At 33.3% G+C, this 24,908-nt stretch overlaps 1 protein-coding gene and 1 pseudogene across 6 annotated transcripts in view; one reads left to right on the top strand and one right to left on the bottom strand.

Annotated features, from left to right (window-relative positions):
* The window catches only part of GPHN (gephyrin), a 429,918-nt gene that overhangs the window by 68,305 nt on the left and 336,705 nt on the right, over window positions 1–24,908 (top strand). For all 6 annotated transcript variants that reach the window (XM_010962279.3, XM_010962275.3, XM_074365373.1 and 3 more), the window contains exon 2: window positions 14,017–14,095. In XM_010962279.3, the coding sequence (XP_010960581.1) occupies window positions 14,017–14,095 (79 nt within the window). The remainder of the gene's footprint in view (window positions 1–14,016; window positions 14,096–24,908) is intronic.
* LOC141577804 (non-histone chromosomal protein HMG-14 pseudogene) lies at window positions 7,732–9,117 on the bottom strand (annotated as a pseudogene).

The raw sequence follows: 24,908 nt of genomic DNA, 5'->3' as shown, positions 1-24,908 counted from the left end.
ATTTCCACTTTGAAAGGGAAAAATTTTAACCTTTCATCATTTAGCGTAATGTTTGCTTTAGGGTTTTTGTGGATATCTTTTGTAGATATTAGACAAGGAAGTTTCCTTCTAGTTCTAGATGTCTCAGTTATTAACATAATGGATGTTGAATTTAATTAAACATTTTTTTTACAAGTATGAGATGGTTTTGATTCTTTAAAAGAGAAATTTGATGTAGTAAATTACAGTGATTGGTTTTTAAAATATTAAACCCACCTTATATTCCAATAAACTTGGCTGAGGTGGTGTATTTTGTAAAGACTGGATTTAATATGCTAATATTGTGTTTAGGATTTTTGCAATATGATTGTGAGAAAGGTTGTCTTATAATTTTTCTTTTTTTTCTGATGTTGATATGAAGATTATATTGGGAAGACTCATTCTTTTTTTCTGTTTTCTGGTACAGTTTGTATAAGACTGAATTTCATTACTCTTACTTGTTTTGTGTGTGTGTGTTAGAGTGTCTAGGATCTCCAGTACAATATTGCATAGAAATGATCAGAGTGAATATCCTTGCTTTGTTGCCAATTATTAGAGAGAAAGCTTTCAGTACTTCAATATTGCAAGCATTTTAAGCATTTGGATTATTTATTGGTTTTTATTAGATGTTCTTTACTAGATTGAGGAAGTCGACTTTTATTTTTAGTTTAATAGGTTTTATTTTCCAGTCAAGAATTTGTGTTGAATTTTTTCAAATGCGTTTTTGATTGGTATATGTTGAGAAGGTTATATATTCATTGATCTGTGTAGAGGTTTTAAAATGTTAATCCAATTTTGCATTTGTGGTATAAACCCCAGTTGATCATGGTTATTATCCTTTCTATGTATTTGTATTGCTGGATTCCATTTTCTAGTTTTAAAATGGATTTTTGCATCTGTACTCACGATGGGCACTGGTCTGGGTTTGTAATGTTGTTTTCTTGTGACGTTCATGATCATTTTCTTGTCCGGATTATGCTGGCCTCATAAAATAAATTTAGAAGTTAAATATTTAATGTAATTTACCAGTAAAGTCATCAGTGGCTAGAATCTGGGTTTGGACATTTTGTATATGGTTTATTCAGGGCAGGGGAGGTAGAGATTTCTTAATTAGGGAGAATACCATTCCAATTTTCTGTTTCTTGTGTCAGTTTTGGTAAGTTGTAGTTTTTCAAGGAATTGATCCATTTTATCTAAGTTTTCAGATATATTAGCAAGCAATAGTTCATAATACCCCCTTATTATACTTTTAATATCTATATAATCTTTTATGATGTATGTCAGATGTTTTGATCTTGATATTGGTTGTGTATGTGGTTTTTCTCAGTTTTGCCACAAGTTTATCAATTTTATTAATGTTTTCGAAGATCTGATTATTGATGTAATTTTTGTCTATTGTTTGTCTGTTTTCCATTCCAATGATTTCTGGTTTTTTTTATTTCCTTTTTTCTATTTACTTTTGGATTAGTTTGCTCTCCCCTACTCCACCCCCCAGCTGCTTAAGGTAGAAACTTAGATCTTTGATTTTAAACTTTCTTCTTTTATAATATAGTATTTTAAAATGATAATTTTTCCTATAAAATGTTGTAGATGCCTCTTGACATTTTTGATATGTTTTGTTTTTTGTTTGAAATATTTTCTGTTTTCTCTTGTGATTTCTTCTACGGCATATGGTTATTTAGAAACACATTCTTAAATTTTCCATCATTTGGGGAATTTCTAGTTACCTTATTTTTATTGTTTTTTTTTTTATATAATACTCTTGAGATCAGAGAACTTACTTTGTAAAATTGCAGTCCATTGAAATTTATTGAGGTTGTCCTTCATTGGTTGAAGGTTGAACAAACTCTGATCCTTCAAAGAATGGAATAGTACTCAGCAATTAAAAAGGAATTAACTATTGAAACATGAAACAACCTAGATGGACCTCAGGGACTCAATGTTCAGTAAAGAAAGTCAGTGTTGAGAGATTACATACTATATGCTTCTATCATACAACATTCTCAAAAAAAAATCAATTGAGTTGAAGAACAAATTAATAGTTGCTGCAGGAGTGACAGGCATGGTGTGGGTTTAGGTGTTAATACGTAGAGGTAATATGAGGAGTTACTTTGTAGTTTATGGTACTGTTCCATATCTGGTTGTGGTAGTAACTAAATCCATATGTGGTATAAAACTGCATGTAACTAACTATATACACACATGTACACTAATGAGTACATATTGTTTTGAACAATTTTTTATTTGTGAACTAGTCAGCAGTAGTATATAAATGTTAATTTTTCTAGCTTTGATACTGTACTATATAACATATCACCACTGGGGGAAGCTAGGTGAAGGGAACATAAGACTCTAGTATTTTTGCAACTTCCTGTGAGTCTGTGATTATTTCAGAATAAATTGTTTCAACGATGACATTCAGTGTTCTCTAATGGATTGTTCTTTGGTATTCTAAGAAATCTTTGGCTAACTCAGGGTCACAAATATTTCCTTCTAGGTTTATTTGTAGAATTTGTACAATTTTAAGCTTTGGGTCTGTGATCCATTTCAAATTAATTTTTATTAAGCAGGGTGTATGTCTTACTTATTTAGATCTTTAATATTTCTCGGCAGTGTTTGAGTCTTTCACACTTATTATGAGACGTATTTGTAAGAATTCCTTATTTTGGATGTTAATTGTAATTGGTACTTTAAAATTTTTTCCTTTGTTCATTGATAGTATATAAAAATACAGTTGATTTCTGTATATTTACCTTGTGTTGTATAATCTTGCTAAACTTACTTATTATTAATTCTAGTACTTTTTATGTAGTTTTGACGAGAGATTGGGATGCTAATGAGACGTGGCTTTATGGAAGACGGACAAGTGCTCCCCATTGGCAGGTTAACAAATGAGAGAAGGTTCCCTGGAACCTGATAGCCAATGCTTTCACTTAAGTGTTGAGCATGAGGGCTGGGTGGGGAGGGAATTCCCCCGTTGTCCTGCTGATTGATGATGTTTAGAGGTTAAGCAGTGAGTTTGAGGATTCAAACAAGCTGCCCAAATGGTACTTTGGTTGTTCACTCTCTTCTGTGTGGGAAAAAAAGGGACTGTTTTTCCTAACACTGTGGTAGCAAGCCCTGTGGCCCTAGTCTAAAAGCACTGTTGCTTGGCTGCTGAATCAGTGGGTCTCTCAGCCTAAAATGAATTGTGTCAGCAGTGAGGATATAGACCTTGGGATGAACCAACAGCATTAGAAGCTGATCTGATTGAACCCTGGGTCTGGCCGCTCAAACTGAAAGTAAATGCAAAGCCATGTTTATTGTGTGTGCCACTTTCTCAATCTGCATCCTCTCATCCTATCTTCACCATATACCTTGACCTCAGATACTACAAAGGAAACACTGAGCAGCCTTGCGAACTTCCAAGAAGAGGAGGGACTCAAAAGTTTTATGGCTGTGTTGGATACAGGTGCTCAATTCACCATCCTTCCTGTAACCTGGGCAGGATGTTGTCAAAAGTGCAGAAGGCTGAAGAAAAGGACTGTGGGGATATGTAGGTTCCCTGAGCTGGAGTCAGAAATTAGATGAAGGAGGAAACAACCCAAGGGCTTGAACCCAGCTGTGGAGGGAGCAGCCAAAGGAGAGAAAAAGCCTACCTACTACTCCTGGTGTCCCCACTATTCCCCTTTTCTTCATGCTACATTCTCTTCCCTGCATTTCCACCTGGGAGTATCAGAATCATTTGTGGCTATTACTGTATGCCCCTGATGTGTGCTTATTAGACGTCATGTTTTGGTAGAGGAAAAAGTACCTGAATTCAACTGATAGATCTGAACAAAGTTTGCAGTGAGAAAATGATGTTAAAATGACCTTGTAGGTAAGGAGTTTATCTTAAATGTTTGGGCCTGTTTCACTGATGGTTCAACTTAGTGAAAAGCTGATGGTGTCCACTGGGTGGCAGCCACCCTCCAGCTCCAAGATCAAGTCTGGCAGACTAATTGTGGTAAGGGCTGATTACGATGAGCACAAAAGCCTGAATTAAAAGCTGTTTTCTTTGCCTTAGACCAGGGGCTGGCAAACTTCAGGTGTGCCATATCTGACTGCAGCCTGTGTTCATTCTGTTCTTAAGCCTGGGAATGTTTTTTATATTTTTTAAAGTAATGGAAATAAAATGAATACACACCAGAGACTGTATGTGGCTTGTAAAACTTAAAATATTTACTATTTGCCCCTTTCCAAAAAAAAAAAAAAAAATTTCCAACCTCTGCCTTAGACAATACTCTAAAAGATTAAGTATAATATATTTTTCCTGAGTGGTGGGCTATTGATGATGGCCTCACTTGGGTAAGATTACAGAATAGCAGATTAAAGGCACACCTCTCGATGAGACCACAAGCTGTGGAAACAAATCACAGCTACCATTTGGAAGGTCTTGGTCACTCAAATTGATGCTTAGGGTAAGGGCCTATTTTTGATAGAATTGACTGAAGTTAAACTGCTGCTGATCAAGCCTACACTGCCCAGGTCACCACACTACCACCTGGATCCAACATTGTATTGGGTGTGGCTGAGGTATCCACTACCATAGACTGGGCTAAAAATATAGTGCTATATGCTTATGATGTGGAAGCCATCACTGTCTGCCAAACTTGTTACTCCTAGCAGAAGTTGGCCCGTTTTTCTAATGGTGAAGGATCTTTGACTCCATCTTGGGTCTACTTGTGCTGTTTCACATAACTTTTTCAGGTATGGTTTTGTCCGGTCCGATCAACTGGTTATATACTATTGTGGCCTTTGAAATGAATGTGTCATGTATTCGGACTTCTGAACTATCTACATTCTGACATTGGTGTTCTTTTTGTCACAAAGGCCAAACTCAGTGGGCCAAAAGTCAAACTGTTTGCTAGAAGTTCTATATTTCATACCATCCACAGGCATCTGGTAATTGTTGAGCCCTGAGTTGGCCTCCTCCAACATCAGCTCAAAAAGATTTCTGACTGACTCTCAGCTCCTCCTGGTGCACATATCTTGATAAGGCAGTTTGACACTAAATGTGGCCATTCTCAGAAAGGAATTATCTTTTGACTGCTTCCTTGCTGATAATTATCAGGGCTAAAGCGGGAGAAGATTATGTAGACGTATTTTGAAAATTTGAGGTTTTGCCCTATTTCTGGGTATAATGCTTCTTTCTTTCCTCTAATAGTTATCAGGCTAGCAAGGTTGGTATACCCTAGGTGTCAGCTTAGCCAAAGGGGGAGATTTCCCTGTCAAGTGCAGACTTTCTTTGTGGCTGGGGTTCCAGAGAGGCTAATTATAGTGCTAGCCCACAGTTGGTCTTTAATTATTTGTCAAAATTTTTTCTGGTTTCTTCTTATTTCCATATTTGGTGACTTCCTCCTACTATAGCTGTTCCACCAAGGTTGAAAGCAGCTCTTCTTTTCTTCCATTTTCTGGATTTTAGTTCATTTAGGTTTCTTTGCCTCCTAGCTCTATGATAGTTTTTTAAAATGATGATTTTTTTCAGCATATTCTCATTTTTAGGAAGAGTGACATTCTTTTGTGACTATAACTTATGCAGAAGAATAAGTCTTTAGGGAATGGTTTTTAAATGATGTAAAGCATAGAAAGCATTTTCTTTGGTGTGAGACACATAGGAAGCAATCAATAAATGTTAGTTTTTTTTTTGTGTCATTGCTGTTGTTGTGATGTTATCCTTATTTCAAAGGAATAGATTATGCAGTTAAATTTCTTTTATTATAATCCCCTCTGTGATCCAAACCTTGTAGCTAGGCAGAATCAGGGAAATAGATACAGAACAATAAATATTTTAAATCAGATAGGAGAAATGAATATTGATTTAAAAAATATTTTTTCCTGTGTTTTTATCTTTGGAATCAAGGAACTTCATTGAGGCTATGTTTCTCTATGCTGTACAGTATATATCCTTGTTGTTCATCTATTTCATGCTAGTGGTTTTTATCTATTAATTCCGTACCTTTTTCTTGTCTTTTCCTCCCCTCTTCCCTCTCCTTGTTGGTAACCACCAGCTTGTTCTGTATACCTGTGAGCTTGTTTCTGTTTTGTTACATACACTCATTTGTTTTATTTTTTAGATTACATACACACACACACACATATACACACACACACAATGGAATATTAGCCATAAAAAGAATGAAATTCTTCCATTTGCAATAATGTTGAGAGTATTATGCTTAGTGAAATAAATCAGAGAAAGACAAATCCTCAATGTTATCACTTATATGTGGAATCTAAAAAATAAAACCAATGAATGTACATAAGAAAATTATTTTTTGTTTTTTCAAATTACGATTTCCTTAGGATTATTAGGTCAAAGGGTAAGCACTTGGTTGTGATTCTGGGTAAATATTGTCATTTTATTTTCCAAAAAAGTACCAATGTAAAGTTTTTTTCATACTGTATATTGTGAATATAACCAAGTTCAGTCACACCTGGTGATGAAATGACATCCTGGTCAGCATGAACTATTATCACTAAAGAAGTTATTTTACCAATTTATCAGGTAATAAACACCGCATTTGAAGCTTAAAAAAAGGAAACTGCATTGATATTGAATATTACAGGAAAATTTTATGAAGATTCAAAAGTTAAAAAAAATACATTTTGTTACTTAAAAATGCATTGTTGCCATTGCTGGTAAGATGTGATGTCTTTTTAAGATAGTACCAGGTGACATGATAGGGTGGAAATCAGAGAGCACACTACCAAGTTGTTTGATACTGCAAGTCAGAGGCAGAAAAATATGACTATATGGAATGTCGGCATATTAGAGTTAATTCCTTGGGTAATCCATCTAATCAGAACTTTGATAATTATATGATGTTTACATGGTTTCTTAACTTAAATATTTTCATTACTCATGCTCACCTATTTGGTTATTATCCATGTGGATAGCAAACATTAAAGCCTTTGGATCCCCAGTTCATTGATCTCCTATGAATAACTAATGACAGATTTGTTCTTCTGCTTCAGGTTAGATTTATAGTGAAACTTATTTATCTTCTGGAAAGTTTTGATACTTTTGATTACTGAAGGAGTTTTTTCTCTGGCCTGCTTGAAAAGCAGTGTCTGGTCACTCAGTCTTATGTAAAGTAAGATTTAAGAAAACAACCCTCTGATAAACCTGGGCCTGAGATAATTTTTCATTTGGAATAACATTCTACTATCTCAGTGATTATTTCAACACATACATTCTAGGATCATTAGCAAATTCTCGCAAAGAAACTTTGATGCTGCTTTGTTTGCACATGAAAATTGTAGATATTTAAGGATAATTAAGGCACATATTATTTAGTACTATAAATTAACTTAGTATCAAATATTGTTAATTTTAACACCTCTTGAAATTGAGTTACATCTTACATTGTTGAAGCAACTGTTATGACATAGTTGACATTGTCTGTGTGTACACAAACTTAGTGATAGCTTTTAATACTGACTTCACTCCAATTATGTGCATTATTGGCAACACGTTTTGAGTTTAACTGCTATTTGAAATGTCTTTAAATTGTTATTCTTTGATTTCTTCTTTTGTATATGATAGAGTAACTGACAACGAATTTGTGGTCCTTCTGAGACCTTCTAGAAAAAGCAAGATAAAATTCAAGAATATCTGCTAAAAGGCAGTCAAAGCAATAAAGCAAAGACCAGAGAGGCTATGATTCTAGAAAGAAGAGAATGTTAGAGAAGATAGCTCACTTTTATAGGTATTTTTTCTTTAAGGTCATTTGCCTATTCTGGCTTTTGGTGAGTCAGAAAATCTGGTCACTGGGTCTTTTCTCAGGAACATAGAAATAAGATTATGAATGGAAGCCACAGTAAACATCTGAATACAGGTTTTTATGTGAGCATTTTTTAAAAAGTTAATGGACTTCATTTTTTAGAGTAGTTTTAGATTTACAGAGAAATTGGCCAGGTAGTTTATACATATATTCTCAGCTCACAGTTCCCCCTATTTTTAAACATTTTTTTCTTTCATAATTGAGATTTTATTGGTTGTTTTGAGGATCAGTACACAGACATTTCAATTTGTACACAATTCTTAACATACATACCAAAAATCTAAAAAATCATGCAGTTGTGATTCTTTTCCAGTTATTCCAGTGACTTTCCAGCTTAAAATTTGGAGGCAAATTTTCCTTAACAGGGTATCAACTACCAATATCATCAAATGTTGATATGCTATTACATCGTAAGTCGCACCAATTCATAATTCAATATCATACACACTACATACTCAAATTTTTGGTCGTCCACAGCACGTTGACAAAGTTACTAGGAAAACTGGACTACCCTGACCAAAGATGTTACAGAGTGCCCAAAATTCTGACAAGGAGAGCCAAGATCAAGGAGTGGTTTGCTTTAGGAAACAATTCTACCAAAAACAACATGGGAAGAGAAGTAATTTAAAGTGTTCAAGACATTAAATGCACAACTGACTCCAAATTGCAATTTAAGTATGCTCTGTATTATAGGATATAAAAACTACCCCATCTATGGAATGTTAAGCTGACACCCAAGATAATCAAAGCTTCCCATATTCAATACCCCACTATTTTTTGGTTGTATCTAAAAATAAATAACCAGCAAATGATTTCAACTCTTAGAAAAGAAAAAAAAATTTACACTTGAAGAATGGGATGAGTTGGGATTTCCTCCTTCTTAAAAATGTTTCTAGAACTACTAAAATTCTTGCGTTTACAAAATAGTTGGTAAAAATACTCCTCTGGATTGTACAAGAAGGGAGACAGGGACCACTGATAAGACCAGGAGTATGCTATTAATCAGACTTGGCTTTTTTCTCTCCTGCTTCATCAGAGGCTGGGCTCTCCTTGTTTTTAGTTTCTCCCTTTTCTTCAGGTAAATCTTTAGTCTCTTGGTTAGCCACTTCGGCCTATTTTCCCTTTGCTCTCCTTTTCTCTTTTTTGTCTGAAAGTTTATCCTTTCCTCCCTCATTTTTTGGCTTCGTTTCCATTTTTGCAGTAGTGGATTTAGCTGACAATCTCGCCCGATCTCTTCTTGGGCTCCTCCTTTGCCAGCCCCTGGGCGGGCGGAGCTGACCTTCCTTTCGGGCATCGTGGCAGCGGGGCGGGCGCGTGCCGGGTACCTGTGGGCCGAGTCGCGCAGAGAGTTCACAAAGCTGGGCTCCGTGGCCGCTGCCGCTCCTTCAGCCGCCTTAGCTGCTAGGACCCTTATTTTTAACATTTTGCATCAGTGTAGTGCATTTGTTATAACTGAGAAACTAATATTGATAAATTATTATTGAAGTCCATACTTTTCATTAAGGCTTACTTCTTTGTGTTGTACTGTTGGTCTCTTGAGTATTAACAAATGCATAATGCTATACACTATTATATCATGAGGATGGTGTCAACATCTCTATAGTTTTACTTTTCCAAAATGTCATATAGATGAAACTACAGAGTCGTTAGCCTTTTCAGACTGGCTTATTTCACTTAGCAATTATGCATAAAGTCCTTCCATGTCTTTTCATGGTTTGATAGCTCATTTCTTTAAAAAAATTGTTTTTAAAGTATAGTTGATTTACAATGTTGTGTTAATTTCAGGTGTACAGCAAAGTGATTTAGTTTATATATATATATACACACACACACACATACATACACACATATACATATATTCTTTTGCAGATTCTTTTCCATTATAGTTTATTACAAGATATTGAATATAGTTCCTTGTGCTATACAGTAGGTCCTTGTTATCTTATTTTTATATATAATAGTGTGTATATGTTAATCCTAAACTTCTACTTTATCCCTCCCCCCACCTTTTTCCCCTTTGGTAACCATAATTGTTTTCTATGTCTATGAGTCTATTTCCAGTTTGTAAATAAATTCGTTTGTATCTTTTTTTGTATTCCACATATAAGTGATGTCATATGATATTTGTCTTTGTCTGACTTACTGCACTTAATATGATAATCTCTAGATCCATTCATGTTGCTACAAGTGGCATTATTGCATTCTTTTTTATGGCTGAGTAATATTCTATTGTATATATATTATATATATATATATAATTTTTTTCTTCTTTATCCATTCATCTGTGGATGGACATTTAGGTTGCTTCCGTGTCTTGGCTATTGTAAATAGTGCTGCTATGAACATTGGAGTGCATGTATTTTTTCAAGTTAGAGTCTTTGGATATATGCTCGGGGGTGGGATTGCGGGATCATTTGGTAACTCTATTTTTAATTTTTTAAGAAACTGCCTTACTGTTATTCATAGTGGCTGCACCAATTTATATTCCCACCAACAGTGTAGGAGGGTTCCTTTTTCTTCACAGTCTCTCCAGCATTTATTATTTGTAGACTTTTTAATGATGGCCATTCTGACTGGTGTGAGGTGATACCTCATTGTAGTTTTGATTGCATTTCTCTGATAATTAGCAATATTGAGCATCTTTCCATGTGCCTGTTGGCCATCTGTAGGTCTTCTTTGGTGAAATGTCTATTTAGGTCTTCTGCCCATTTTTTAATTGGGTTGTTTGTTTTTTTGGTATTTAGCTGTATGAGGTGTTGTATATTTTGGAGATTAATCCTTTGTCATTCTCATCATGTGCAAATATTCTCTCCCAATCTGTAGGTTGTCTTTTTGTTTTGTTTATCTTCCTTGGTGCACACAAGTTTTTAAGTTTAATTAGGTCTCATTTGCTTATTTTTGCCTTTATTTCCATTACTCTAGGGGACAGATTGAAAGAAATATTGCTGCAATTTATGTCTGAGTGTGTTCTGCCTATGTCTTCCTCTAGGAGTTTTGGAGTATCCAGTCTTACAATTAGGTCTTTAATCCACTTTGTGTTTATTTTTGTATATGGTATTAGAGAATGTTCTAATTTCATTCCTTTACATATTGCTGTTCAGTTTTCCCAGCACCACTTATTGAAGAGACTGTCTTTTCTCCATTGTATATTCTTGCCTCCTTTGTCATAGATTAATTGACTGTAAGTGCATGGGTTTATTTCTGGAGCATATTAATTCTTTCAGTTGGCATATAGTGGGGAAAAAAATAACAGAAAAATATGACCAAAACTGATTGATTTTGGTGTGATTTACAGATGGAAAAAGTATGTTTATTAGCTTCTTAAAATGTATGATATTCTTATTGATAATTCAAAAACAAAATTTCTTTCATTGTTGAAATATGCCTTAAACTAAAAACAATAAATATATCTTACTTGGTAGGTAAAGTTTCAGACTGTGTTGAACTGTTTCCTTAGATTTCCTTCTCTGTTTTTCACTTAAAATTTGGATGGGGTATTTTAGAAAATGCCTTCTTTAGCAAAACTCATTTTACAGTAGCTGACTAGCAAGCCTTTAAAGGAGCAAAAGTTTATTCCATTTTAATTAAGCTTCCAAAACTTTCAGGCTTTTAAAATTTGTAACTAAGCTCTCATATTTGCCAAATTGGGCAGGAAACTTTATGAGAACAAATTTTATGATATAATATAACTTCAGTATTAGTTCAGCTCAGCTGGAAACCAACTTTTCTCATAATGTGCCAACATTTTTTTTTTCTTTTTGGTTCTATTTAGGAACTGGTGTAATAAAGAGCATTTGTGTTAAAATTATGAAAAACAAGATTTGTATCAAGTCAACAGGTTGAGATCAGTGTCTGTTAAATATGGAAAGAAAATCATATATTAATCAAAATTACTCCTCTCACTGCAAAAAAAAAAAAGGAAAAGAAAAAACTAGTAGGGGACATCTTTTTGGAATTAATAAAAAGGAATCCAAACTTTTTCAACTTCAGATGTTTTTACTCCATTGTTATATATGCATTAATCATTTATATCAGAAGCAGATTCAGATTTAGGGGCTTATAATTTTGAGCTATAAGAAAAAGGAAAATGAAATCCAAATAAAATATTAGGGAATTGATCTTTGAAAGGAAAAAGGGAAGTATATTCTTCTTTTAATGAAGATTAGAAATAGCTCTCTAAGATATATATATATATATATAGATATAGATATAGATATATAGATATATGACTGTTAAACAAAATAATCACTTAAATTTTAACAAATATAAAAATATTATACAAGTAAAGTTTTATTTCATCTTTAATTTTGCAATGGATGTTTCATCAAGGTATAGACTTTTAGATTCTAGGTTTTCCTCCAGCATTTTAACCATATTGTTCCATTGTCTTCTGGCTTCCATAGTTTATGTGGAAACACTCAGCTGTAAGTTTTACTGTTTTTTCCTTGAAGGTGATGTGTCCTTTTTTGCCACCTGGCTATATTATAGATTTTCTTGTTATCTTTTATTATTAGCAGTTTGATTGCTGAATGTGGTTTTCTTTCACTTTGTGCAGTGCAGGTTGAAGATAAACCCTGAGTCAGTGAGTCAATGTATTGTATCAGTTCTGGATAGCCTCAGATTTTTTTTCTGAAAATACTGCTTCTTCCTCATTGTCTTTCTTCTCAACTACAATTACATTGGGCTGTTTGAGTCTCACATGTCCCTTCTGCTCTGTTCTTTTCATTCTTTTTCTCATTTTGCTTCAGTGTGGATATTTTTGCTGATCTATTTAAGTTCACTAAAGGATTGCTGTGTTGAGCTGGCTATAAAACTCACCCATTGATTTATTAATTTCAGGTGTTGTATTTTTTAGTTCTAAAATTACTATTTAATTCTTCTTAATAGATTTTAATTCTCTATTGAAATGTTCCTATTTTCATCTACTGTGATTATTTTTCTGTCTTCTTTAACTTATGTTAGGTATGTTTTCCTTAACTTTTCTTAAAGTTCTTGTCTTATAATTCTCTATCATCTGTGGGTTGGCATGTACATTTTTTTTTTTGCTGGTTATTGGTCACATTTTGTGCCATTTCCCATACTTTGTCATTTTTATTGTATGCCAGATACTGTTTATCATAGGATCATAGATATTGATGTAAATGTTACTTTCTCTCAATATTGTATTAGGAAGAAATGATAAAGTGCTAATCATCTTAACCACAATTTGAGCTAGATGGTTTGAGTGACAGCTTTAGATATACTCAGTCTGTCTTTGGGTTTAAATGTCTTAAGGGCCAGATCTGTTGCATTGCAGGTATTTCTCTCTGCTGTGACTTTGTACTAATGTACTGTGAAATTGTTGGAGATTTTACTTCACCTTTTGGGTTCTGTCCCCTTTTACTCATCCCCTCCTCAAAGTGGGGTACTTTGGTTGAGAGCAAATGTCTTGAGGGGAGACCTACTGAAATTCTACAGTGAAAGTGGTAGGCTCCACCTGTTGTAGTGTGACTTTAACTCCTAATCACCACAACACTATGGAAAACATTATCTGCCTTGTGGCCCATTCTCTTCTCCTCCTCCCAAATCCTCTTGTGCAGTACTAGCTCTTAGCATGTCTCCCAGAAGGAAACTGTCTGTGTTTTGTGGGTTCCATGGGATTCCAATCTATCATGTCAGCCCATGAATTTTCAAGACTATACTGGTTGCTCTTTTCTCTGTTAGTGTCCCTCTCTCTGATTCTTAGTTTATTTCTAAATGGCAAATATTCCCAGAAATGAAACAATCAGGAGGCACAGCTTACCAAAGAAGAGGTAACACTTTGCTCTTAGTTTTTTTCTCATTCTCTTTAAAGATATGGTTTTGGGGATTGTTATCTTTTTTTTGTTTTTGTTTTTAGTTGTGGAAGCAGTGCCTTGCCATTATGGACTGGTAAATTTGTCTTATAAAAGAAAGAACCACATTTAGACCCACATGTTTACTCTTTTATATATTGTGTTTGTATAAAATCTGTGTGCTTAAATTATTAGCTTGTTATTGAATATTAATATTTGCTGCTTAATCTACCAGGCCCAGAAACTGATCATTCTTAATGTTTGGAAAAACTCTATCCAGAGAACCAATTTTAATTTCAAAATTCCTTTTGGTCAATAGTAATTTAAATGAAATGTGAACAAAAATTAATTTTCTTTTTCTTTTCTCTTTTCCTGTTTAGTGAGTGATAGTTGCTTCAGGAATCTTGCAGAAGATCGCAGTGGGATAAATCTCAAAGATCTCGTACAAGATCCCTCTTTGTGAGTATTTGGTTTTCAGTACTAAGTATAATTTAAAACTGAATGGTTGGTATGACTTTTTGCAAAAGAGTTGTAACTGAAAACTGATTTAAGTTTAAGTAATTTCTTCTAACAATTTGTGTAACATATAGTGAAGCATATAGAATAGTTTCAACAGAAGTGAAATTATGGGATAGTTTCTGCTTGGAAATAGAAGATGTTAGAAGAACAGATGATGTTATGATTAATGATTGACTTTCAAAGTGTATCTGGTAATGGTTGATATGTTACCAGTGAGGCAGTAGATACTAGTCAGGGAAGATATTTGGTAGTTTATTTACTTGCAAAGGCGAGATTGCATTTGTTTAGTCAATTTTAAGCTTTTTTGAATAATTTATAATAATCTTCTGTAAGTATAATTACAAGTATAAAATTATTATTTATAGTACCAAATGTACTTGACTATCTTGAATATATTTCTAATGATTTACATTGGACAGCTGTATATACCACAAGATTTTTGAAGAGTTTTAAAAGTTTCAACTTTTAATGTTCTTGCTCATGAGTCAATTCCATTCTTTATCAGAACATATTTCATATCAGACTATAATGTCACTTTCTATTTCTGTTTCATGAATTAATTTTTTACAGTTTTATATTAACTGTAAATCATGTATACTGTCTTCTATAGGAACATACCCTTTCAGGAAGATCACCTTTTATTAAAAAAGCAATCAATACTAGTTAAGCCCTAGGCAGTAGAGAAAAGAAAATTGAGTGCTGGCAGATGCTTTCTTTAATGATGTTTAATGTATTGTCTTCCAGTCTTCCACATCAGCATGTAATCTACACTCAAACAGCTTCTACTAGTAATTCATTGAGAATGTTGTGAGGAATAAAACACAACAGTGTGTTGAACCTGAAGGTTGTTGATTCCTTAATGATTTTCTAAGTCGTTTAAAAAATATAGTTACAAGACACAGCCTGATGAAAATGGTTGAATATTAAAGTTATTATTGTAATGAACTCATTATTGTAATAGTGAGTTCAGAAACGGGTTTCCAAACCCAACTCTATAAATTTTTTTTCTTTTTTAAATGTCTCTCTTTTCCTCATTCAAAAAGATTGTCAATATTCTTTTTCTGTGATTTTTATTGCAATCAAGATTGACAAGTTGCCCTTTCAGTCCTATAAATATTTAATGAAGAATATAATTATTCTATGCAGATATAAATAGTCCCAGTAAATGAATATTGAATAACATGTGCATGAGGATGTGGGAGGAAACTAGAATTTCTTTGAAAGATTTCACCCAATTGAATGAATGAAATAAATTATTCCATTATTATATTATATGTAAGGTATATTTTTGGTACAATAGGATTATATATCTTTTTAATTCAGTCTTTGTGGGAAAAAATGTGCTCAGATGGACTGTAATGATTTAAGAGCTATGAAGAATTATACTTGAATAATGGATTAAAATAATGAGTTGTAGTGTTTTGGATAATGTGGTACTTTCTAGAATGTAGAATAATATTCATCATGCATCTGAAATTAATCTTCATGTTCTAAGAGAAATTTATCTTAGATCACTACTGCATTGGATGGATGAAATAATTCTGAGTTTCTGTTTAAAAGTAGCCAGATATCTTAATTTAGCATCATTCTCTTAATTTGGCATTAGTCTCCTGGCATTAGTCTAGAATGTAAGAAATTCAGAAAAAAAGAACTTTTTGCCCTTGACACTTGGATTTGAAAAGAACTTTTTTCATATTAAGAATTGTCAGAATGTGCTATTAATGACTCAAATTCATTTTTTAGAGGTACATTTCTTACTTGGTGAAACTCTTTAGGGGAAGAAATGCCTGGTGTGGAAAAAATAATGTTTTTTTTTTAGCTATTATGATGGGAAATAGTTTATTCTGAGGCACCATTCCATAGCAATATTCACTGAGTATATACCCCATGGGGTAAGGATTTTTTTTTAAGCCAGCGACCTCTTTTCTGTCCCAGACCCTTGACGTAATTCTTTACTATTTGCTCTTTGATTCATGGACACTACCAAATGGTTCTATATGGAGTTGAATTATTGTAACATTGGTAGGAAGTAGTTTTTTTTGCAAAAATCCCCACAAAAAATTACCAGTATTTGATGAGTACTCTTGATTAATGTAAGGGTTGATAAAATTGTGTACATATATTATTTTAATAAATATTCTAAATAAAAAGTATTATTAGAATAAGATTTATGTATTGAATGAATGCTTTATGTGTTAATATGCCTGGCAGATTTGTATTGATTCACCTACTTGAGCTGCTGAAAGGAGTTGATGTGTGAAGAAAAATTAAGTACTAATTTCAGTTACTAATGCTGTTAGAAAGGAAAACAGAATAAAAAGAGAAGGTCAAAGTAGGCTGAGTAGAACCTAGGCTACTTTGGTCAGTATTGACACTCAGAGTGGTATGTAGAGTGTCTTAATCAGATAAATGAGCAAGTATGGAGTATCTGGACAAAGTACAGAAATAAAACCAAATCATGTGGGTGTGTATATGTACGTATGTATGTATGAATGCAATTTGAGGGGTTTACTGCCTCAGAGAAGAACAAAAGGGCAGAACCAAAGGTGACTAATTCATATTCTTAAATCTGTGTCAAGCTAATGGAATAATGTGATAGATACTGTGCAGTTTATCTAAGCTGTGTGTGGTATACACCCCAAGATTTTGCTTCCACTATAGTAAAAATAATTATTGGGCTTGAATGAACTGAATGGGCATGATGTTGGGAGGGGAAAAAAAAATGAGAAAGTTGTGAATCCCTAAGCAAGACTTTCTGGTCTTACCACTAACCTTTGATCTGTTGTAATAATGAGAGCAGAATGTTACTTGTGGCAAGGTTGTGGTGAAGGGAATATCCAACAGGCTCTCTTCTTTGGGCCCTAGTTACTCTAAGACTACTTGTTTCTGTCATTGTCCTGTAGGTATTATTAAGACCGAACAAAGGAACTTGACATTCACTTTTTGCTAATAAAAGTGCCTAAAACTTTGTTTGAATTAGTAATTTGCATGCATGTTGAATTTTGAAACAAACAATTAAACTGTTTTAATAACTTATTTTCTATTATGATTATAAGTATTTTAAGATTGATTTCCTCTGCTGTATGTGTAATTTGTCAATTTGAGTCATAAGACCTCTTGTTTTAGTTGTGGTCTTCAGTGGCACATTGCAAAGTGTCAAATTTAGCTTGACATCACCATCTCAGAAACATATATAATGTGATACATAATTTGCCTACACACAAGAAGTTATTCTTAGCATAGTATAATTAATTTTCGTTCTCTTTAAGTGGTGGGGTATATGTTGTTTAAGTGATAGAAATCATTTGTCTGTTTCTTGTTATCCCCTGCTGGAGAGGTGACTATTATACGCACAAGAGACACTGTATGTAACATACTTTAAGTTATGTTCAGTTGTGTTCTCTATATGATAATTCTCAAAAATGTTTTCAAATTTCCATTGACTGTGTGCTGAAGATGAGAGATAAAACATATTTCCTTATTTATGCTTTAGATTTCTTATTACTTATTTATGAACTATTCAGCAAAGATTACTTGAAGTCAGATTCATTTATAGAAATTATTAAAAGCCTTTTAAGAATCAAAAGGAGAAATATAATATAAGAATGAAAAGGACTAACAGAAATTGAGCACATTTGTGCTACTCATTGTGTCGATGCTGATTGTTGAGGGGGAGAAGGTGTAGATGGATACATCTTTTTTTTTTTAATTTGCAAAAGCTCTTAAAAATTTTTAGTACATCATAGATATGTGTTATGTAAGTCAGTTAGAGAAAGAATTGTTTAATTCATGGAAGAATTGGCCATCTCTGAGTATTAGAAATATAATTAATGATGCAGGATATTAGTAATTATAGTCAAATAGAGGAAGTTTATATTCTTTGAGAACTTTCACAATATGACAGTAATGTTATTAGTCTCTTTTGTTTTCTTTTTGGAACTCAGAATGTATTTTTGATTACTTCAGTGATGTCAAGATTTTGAAAAATACATTACCAAGTAATAACCTCTTGAGATTTACAAGAAAGGATGATTCAAGAAAATAGAAAAGATCTTAATCTAAATTCTGGATAAATTATATTATGAATGAGGAATACTTCTTGTCAGTATTATTGGTGTTTTTTTTAACTGTGGTAAAATAAACTTAACATAAAATTTACCGTCTTAACCATTTCAAAGTGTACAGTTCAGTAATATTAGGTATATATGCACTGTTGCAACCAATCCCAAGAGTTTTTCATCTTGCAGAACTGCTATTCTAAACCCATCAAACAATATCTTCCTATTTTCCCCTCCCTGCAGCCTCTGGCAACCACCATTCTTTCTGTTTCTATGATTTTAGAATACTCTAGGAATCTCATATAAGTGAAGTCGTACAATATTTGTCTTTTTGTGACTGGCTTATTTTACTTAACATAGTAGCCTCAAGGGGGTTCATCCACGTTCTAGCATGTGTTAGAATTCCTTCCTTTTTAAGGCTGAGTAATATTCTATTATATATATTCTGTCTATTCTATATATTCTGTCTTATATATATATAAAGACACACACACACATACACACACACAGCACGTTTTGTTTGCTTATTATTCATCCATTGATGGACACTGAGTTGCTTCTACCTTTTGGCTGTTGTGAGTAATGCTGCTGTGAACATGGGTGTGCAAATATTCTTTGAGACCCTGCTTCTAGTTCTTTTGGATATATACACAGAAGCAGAATTGCTGTATCAAATGGTAATTCTATTTTTAAGTTTTTGAAGAACTGCCATACTGTTTTCCATAGTGATTGCACCATATTATATTCCTGCCAGCAGTGCACAAGGATTCCAATTTCTCCACTTCCTCAGCAACACTCATTATTTTCTCTCTCTTTTTTAATGTATTAGCCATCCTAATGGGTGTGAGGTGGTATATTCTTGGTATTTTTAATTGAACTTCACTTACTTCTTTTATCTTGTCCTTACTAATGATTTTGATGCAGCTCATGTAGAGACTCAAGAAAAATAAAATGTAGTATGTTTGATTATTATGATACTTAGCACATTGTGAAGTAAACTGTATAAAACTGTGTTATTTGGTAAAATAGAAATTTTTTTCACTATTGTTACAAAGATTATAAAACACAAATATGTCCATGGTAATTTTGTCACAATAACATTTTAATCTATTATTCATCTTCCTTTCTATGTATTGTATTACTTGTATTACTACTTCTCTTGTTATACTTCATCTGTAAAGGATTGCTTTTGAGTAAACAAAAAAAATTCTCTTTTAGCTAGAAGTTGCCAGATTGAAAATGCAGCATACTAATCAAATAATAATGAAAACTTGGCCAGTTGAAATGTATTTTGATATTATAGATCATTAGTGCTTGATAATGGCATTTCATGTTTGAGAAGAAAGATAAATTTCTTAGACATGAAAATTTTATTTACCTTTATGTGCTTCTTTACAAATCTTACCACCTTTGGTGGAAGCTATTCTTTTCATGGTTCTGAAACACAGCCATATCCCCCTGAGTATACTCGTCTTCACACTACAATCAGATTAAATGCTATTTTGGTCTCTTGGATCATGACATTAAATATGAAGGAAAGGCAGGATGCCATCTAGAAAGCAATTATATCTAAATATAGCCTGTAGTTATCTGCTGGTGTTAAGACAGGTTGCTATGGTGAACTGAATTTCTTAAAAATGCCAGTCAGCAGAGGATAAACAGTGGTTTTTGAAGTGGTTATTTTCCATAGAACTGTACATTCTCATACTGCATTTTCAGATGGATGACTTTAGTTAATATTTTTATGATCTATTTATTAAATTTCAATTTTAGAGCATATTTGAGACCTTTAAACAAAATAGAGTTTTTATATTGTTATCCTTTGTTTCTCTGAAGATAAATTTCATTTGATGTGGAAATGACTTTTCCCATGACAGCATTTTAAGCATTATTGATCTTTCCTTTTGCTCTGCTGCCAATAGTTCTGCTACATCTAAGACAGAACCAAAGCTGTAATGATATCCCTAAATATCTCTAAATGTGGGTTTTTATTGTTTTTAATCATATTGCTTTTTGGATTATATGTTTATTGGCCTATAAAATGTATATTTGGACAATATAGCTTAATCTAGGCTGTTGTTATGGTATTATGGTACTATACTCTGTCAGAATGCAAATCCAAATACTTTGGATTTTACTTTGCTTTTAGAAGACTTTCCATCATTCCATACATTCCTGAGAATATATGTTTAATTTTTTGTGGGTTCATTTATTTTAGAATTTATTTAATCAAAAAGCACTAGTATATGCTCATCTTAAGTTAAGCAGTTAAGTTTAATTGACATCATTCTTATAATCAAGGAGTATATGATTGAAGATGGACAATATCTGAGTTGTATGCCTGAGGCATATAGATGACCAGTCCAATATTTGAATTTTTTAATGCAATAAATAATATATCATGTATATTAGTTGATTCTTTCATTTTCAGAGTACAGGGACCTAAGTCAAACTAGCTTAAAAAGCTAGTTTAGGGCTTGATTGGCTTATATAACTAACGAGTACTTCTTGTGGAATCAAGAAAGAACTTCAGAAACTGGGTCAAGTTGGAAACCTCAAAGAATAGAATTAGTGAGTTTGTGCCACTAGGTTTGTTTCTCTTACATTCTATCATCATCTTTTCTGGGTTTTCTTGGCTTTCATCTCACAGCAGTCAGACTTTCTCAATGAAACCAGCACGATGGCTGCTAACTTACTCAAATTCCTTTCCTTCTAGCTATGTGGTCTCACTTCAGTTCCAGCTCTAAAATGTAAAATTCCATGGAATAGTACTGATTTTGTTAACGTGATACTCCAACCTCAGCCAGTCTCTGTGGTCAGGAATATAGGCTATCTTGGTTGGTTGACTAGTCATGGGACTGATGCCTGTGGCCAGAAAGGTGGGATACCCTAATTAAATGAGAGAGAAGGTAGTCCCAGAAAAAAGTGATAAAACTAAGAGATGTTTACTGTATTTATTCTCAGCTGTTAGTTTAAGGAAGAATTTGTACATTGTCAAATATTGTTATTACTTTAAAATAGAACATTTTGCTTGCCTCCACATAGTGTCTCAATTAGATAGGTATTTGGTAGTAATATCTGCAATAATTTTGAAGAACTACACAGTTCAATTAATTGGTAATAGTTGTTCCCTATTTTCTGATATTATCTACTGTATATATAATACACACGTAAGTGTGAAATGAGTCAGATGAATTTAATTACTTTACAACTGGCTAGACAGCAGGTGGAATAACAACAGATTATTTCTGTCTTTTTATACTTTCTTATTTCTTAAAAAGAGAAATTTCACCACTATAAAGTCAAAAAGAAAAAAGGAGTTGAAGATCCTCATTCCCCATAGCATTATAATACCTTAACTGAGGGGTATTACTATAGAGACATAAAAGTTTAATAGGAGCACTGACAAAGTATTTATAAAAGAGGTGATCCTCAAAATGAAGCTTTTGTTAAGTGAGAAAAAAGTAGAAGGAAAGAAAGAAGGGAGGGAAAGACTGAAGAGCGAGGAAGGAATAACAAGGAAAGAGGGAGAGAGAGATTGATTGATTATGAGAATGAATAGAAACTCCAGGAGTATGTTATGCTTTTTAGAAACACAGTGTGGCTGAAGATGAAAGTATAGGAGGTTAAAACTAATGATGAAAACATTTTGATATCTATGTATTTCATTTATCAAGAACACATTGATACATTTGACACTGATGGTCAGACTGAAAAAAATGGATGATTGCATTGTCTACTTATGTTAGCTTTGTATTGCTGTGTAACAAATTACCACAAACTTACTTTCTTAAAACAGCACAGATTTATTATCTCACTTTCCATGAGTCAGGATTTTTGGCACAGCTTTACTGGATCTTCTGCTCAGGATCTCCCAAGGTTGTAGTCTAGGTGTTGGCTGGATTGTGTTTTCATTTGGAGGCTTGACTGGGGAAGAATTGCTCCAGACTAATTCAGGTTGTTGGCAAAATTCATATCCTTGTGTTGTATGTCTGGATACCTTGCTTTTTGCTGGGTTTTGGCAAGATTCCATATGCAGCTTCCATCATCTTAGTATCTATTGCCTACACTACTTTTGAAATTTTCTATCCTACGTAGGAATCATACTCACGTAGTTTACTTCTGTCAACTGAGAGATGTAAAAACTAAAGCTCAACTAAGTTGTGATTCATCTGAGGTCATAAAACTGCATAGTCATAGGCCATCTGGCGACCAGGCATTATCTTCTTTCTTATTTTTTATTTTCTTGGTTTTGTTGTCACATTTTAAAATTATATTTTCCAGTTTTATTGAGATATCATTGACAAACAACACTGTATAAGTTTAAGATCTATAGCACAATAACTTACTTGCTTTTAATTTGGATTGCTAAGTTTATTAAAAATATGATGGACTAAACAGCATTGGAACCTAGGAATTGACACTAAAATATTTGAAAAATTTTTTCCTGTATGGCCTGCAGATGTATGATTGTTGATCATTTAATTGTTCTCTCACCCTAAACTTTTATATATTCTATTTCTTAATTTTTGTTAGGAAGAGGAAGAACAAAATTTTTGTTTCTTTTGGTTTTGGTCTATGTTGGCATCTGAAAAGTGAGACTACTGAGACTAAAAGTGAGATTAAAAGTGAGATTTAACACCTGCAAAGGAAAAGCCTCAATGAAATGACAGTTGAGTCCTGTATATGAACTCCTCTATGGGTTTTTCCTATGGAAAATTGTTGGCTGTGGGTTGGGAAGATAATTAAAGGTAAAGAAGCTTGCTTATCAAAAGTCTGCATAAGTATGCTTCCCTAATGAGTTTCCTAAGAAACACCTGCTTGTGACTCAGCCCAAATCAGGAGGAAAATAACAAAGAAAAACTAGAAGGGACACCATTTGGTTTTTTTTCTAGATGTTTTGAAAGTTAACAAATTTAAAAATACAATTCCTTGAGAGATTATGAAGAATTGAACTATTTTCACCCAGAGGGGAAACTTTCCATAATACTAGACTATTGGGCGGCAGTTTCAAAGAGACTAGCCCTTGCTGCTCCTTCTTTCCACTCTTACCTGGACGTGTAGTAAATGATAACTCCCCTAATATATATATTTTTTTACCGTCTGAGAGAAATTAAATGGAAGGTAAGTTTAGAAGGAAGCCTAAATTTTAAATTTGGGGCCATCATTTAGGAAGGAAGATTGAGCTGATTGAGCTTGGGTTTTTTCTCTCCAAGTCCTCCATGATCTCCCATGTGCTCCTCCTATATGTTACCTAATAGCTTTTTACTCTGTATTATCATTATCTGTGTTTATTATCTGTGTATATTATCATTATCTGTGTATGTAGTGTCTGTATTTCTCAATAGATTAAAACTTCCTTAAAGGCAGAGACTTTTCATGTTTAATTTTATATTGGTACCACCTACCACAGTATGCTCGACCAGACATATACCTTAAATAGATGAATGAAGGAATGAATCAATGAATGTGTGATTTAGTGATTAAATGAAAGAATGGGTAATGGAGTAAGACTCTCAGTATGTAATGAATACACGTTGGCAAAACCTGCCTTTTCCCCACTCTTTGGGCGGTTCTGATTCTAAAATTCAGCCCTTTGTTGGTGTTCAATACAAAAATTTGCTCTCTGGTAACCTGATAGCGGTATTTAAACTTTGATCAACATTGGCTCCCTCTGTGGCCTCAGTATCTTTGAAAATGAGAGAACTAACTCCAGGAGCAAAAGGAAATAATGATCTCACTAATCCCCATGGTTTTGATTTATAGGCATTTGCTGCTTAGAATCCTGAGAAAAGATATAGTCCTGAAAGGATTTCATTCTTTCCTGATAAAATTGAGGAAGATCCCTGAAAGCATTTTCAAAATTGAATCTATTTTCTGAAGTGTTCAATTTGAGAAAAAAAACTCATAGCATAATTTTATAGAGGAAAAAAGTATTTTGAGTGATTTAGACTTACATTAACTTGTTTCTTAAAAGATACTAACTTTAAAAGTTAAGAGATGGTATCTTTTTCCTCCCTGAAAAGTTCCATCTTCTCTCTCCCTTTTTTATAAGTAACTGAGAACATGGTCAGATTGGAAAAATATTTGAGTTGTAGGGTGTAAAGTAACATTTATATTCTGATCAGGGTTTCACTTAGCCACCTGGCGTTGAGCGCAGATTCTTATAGTTCACTTAAATTGGAAGCAATATGATATTAAGTCTTGACATTTTTTAGCACAAATGGATGAAATGCAAGTAAGGTACTTTTTAATACTTAGTTTAAAACACTCTTCTCCTCTATCACTAAGTCATGAAGTTAGTAGAGCTTAAAAAACAGCAAGTGAATATTTATTGAGTACATATTATGTGTCATTTAATACGGTAAGACCTGGAAAATAATGGTAAATAAAATAGGCATGGTCTTTGCCATAATTTGGGGGACAGTTTTTAATAAAATGGAATTCAGATTGCTTTGTTTCCAGAATACCTTTATAAAGGACAATGGTTTGAGAAAGTGTCAGATGTTGCTAAAAAGATATAATCTAAAGCTCAATTGTGCATCCTAGTAAAGTATTTTACATTCCCAAAAGGGTAAAATTAGATCATTTACTGTATGTTATTTATAACTTTTTAATTTAGTTATTTCATTGATTTATTCAAAGATCAGTGACTTACTCAAGATAATTGAATGTGAGAAAGCCATCCAGAAGAA

This window comes from Camelus bactrianus, chromosome 6 (genome assembly GCF_048773025.1).
Source record: "Camelus bactrianus isolate YW-2024 breed Bactrian camel chromosome 6, ASM4877302v1, whole genome shotgun sequence".
Lineage (NCBI taxonomy): Eukaryota > Metazoa > Chordata > Mammalia > Artiodactyla > Camelidae > Camelus > Camelus bactrianus.
Note: the sequence above shows the minus strand (reverse complement) of the source record. Positions and strands in the feature narration are given on the sequence as shown.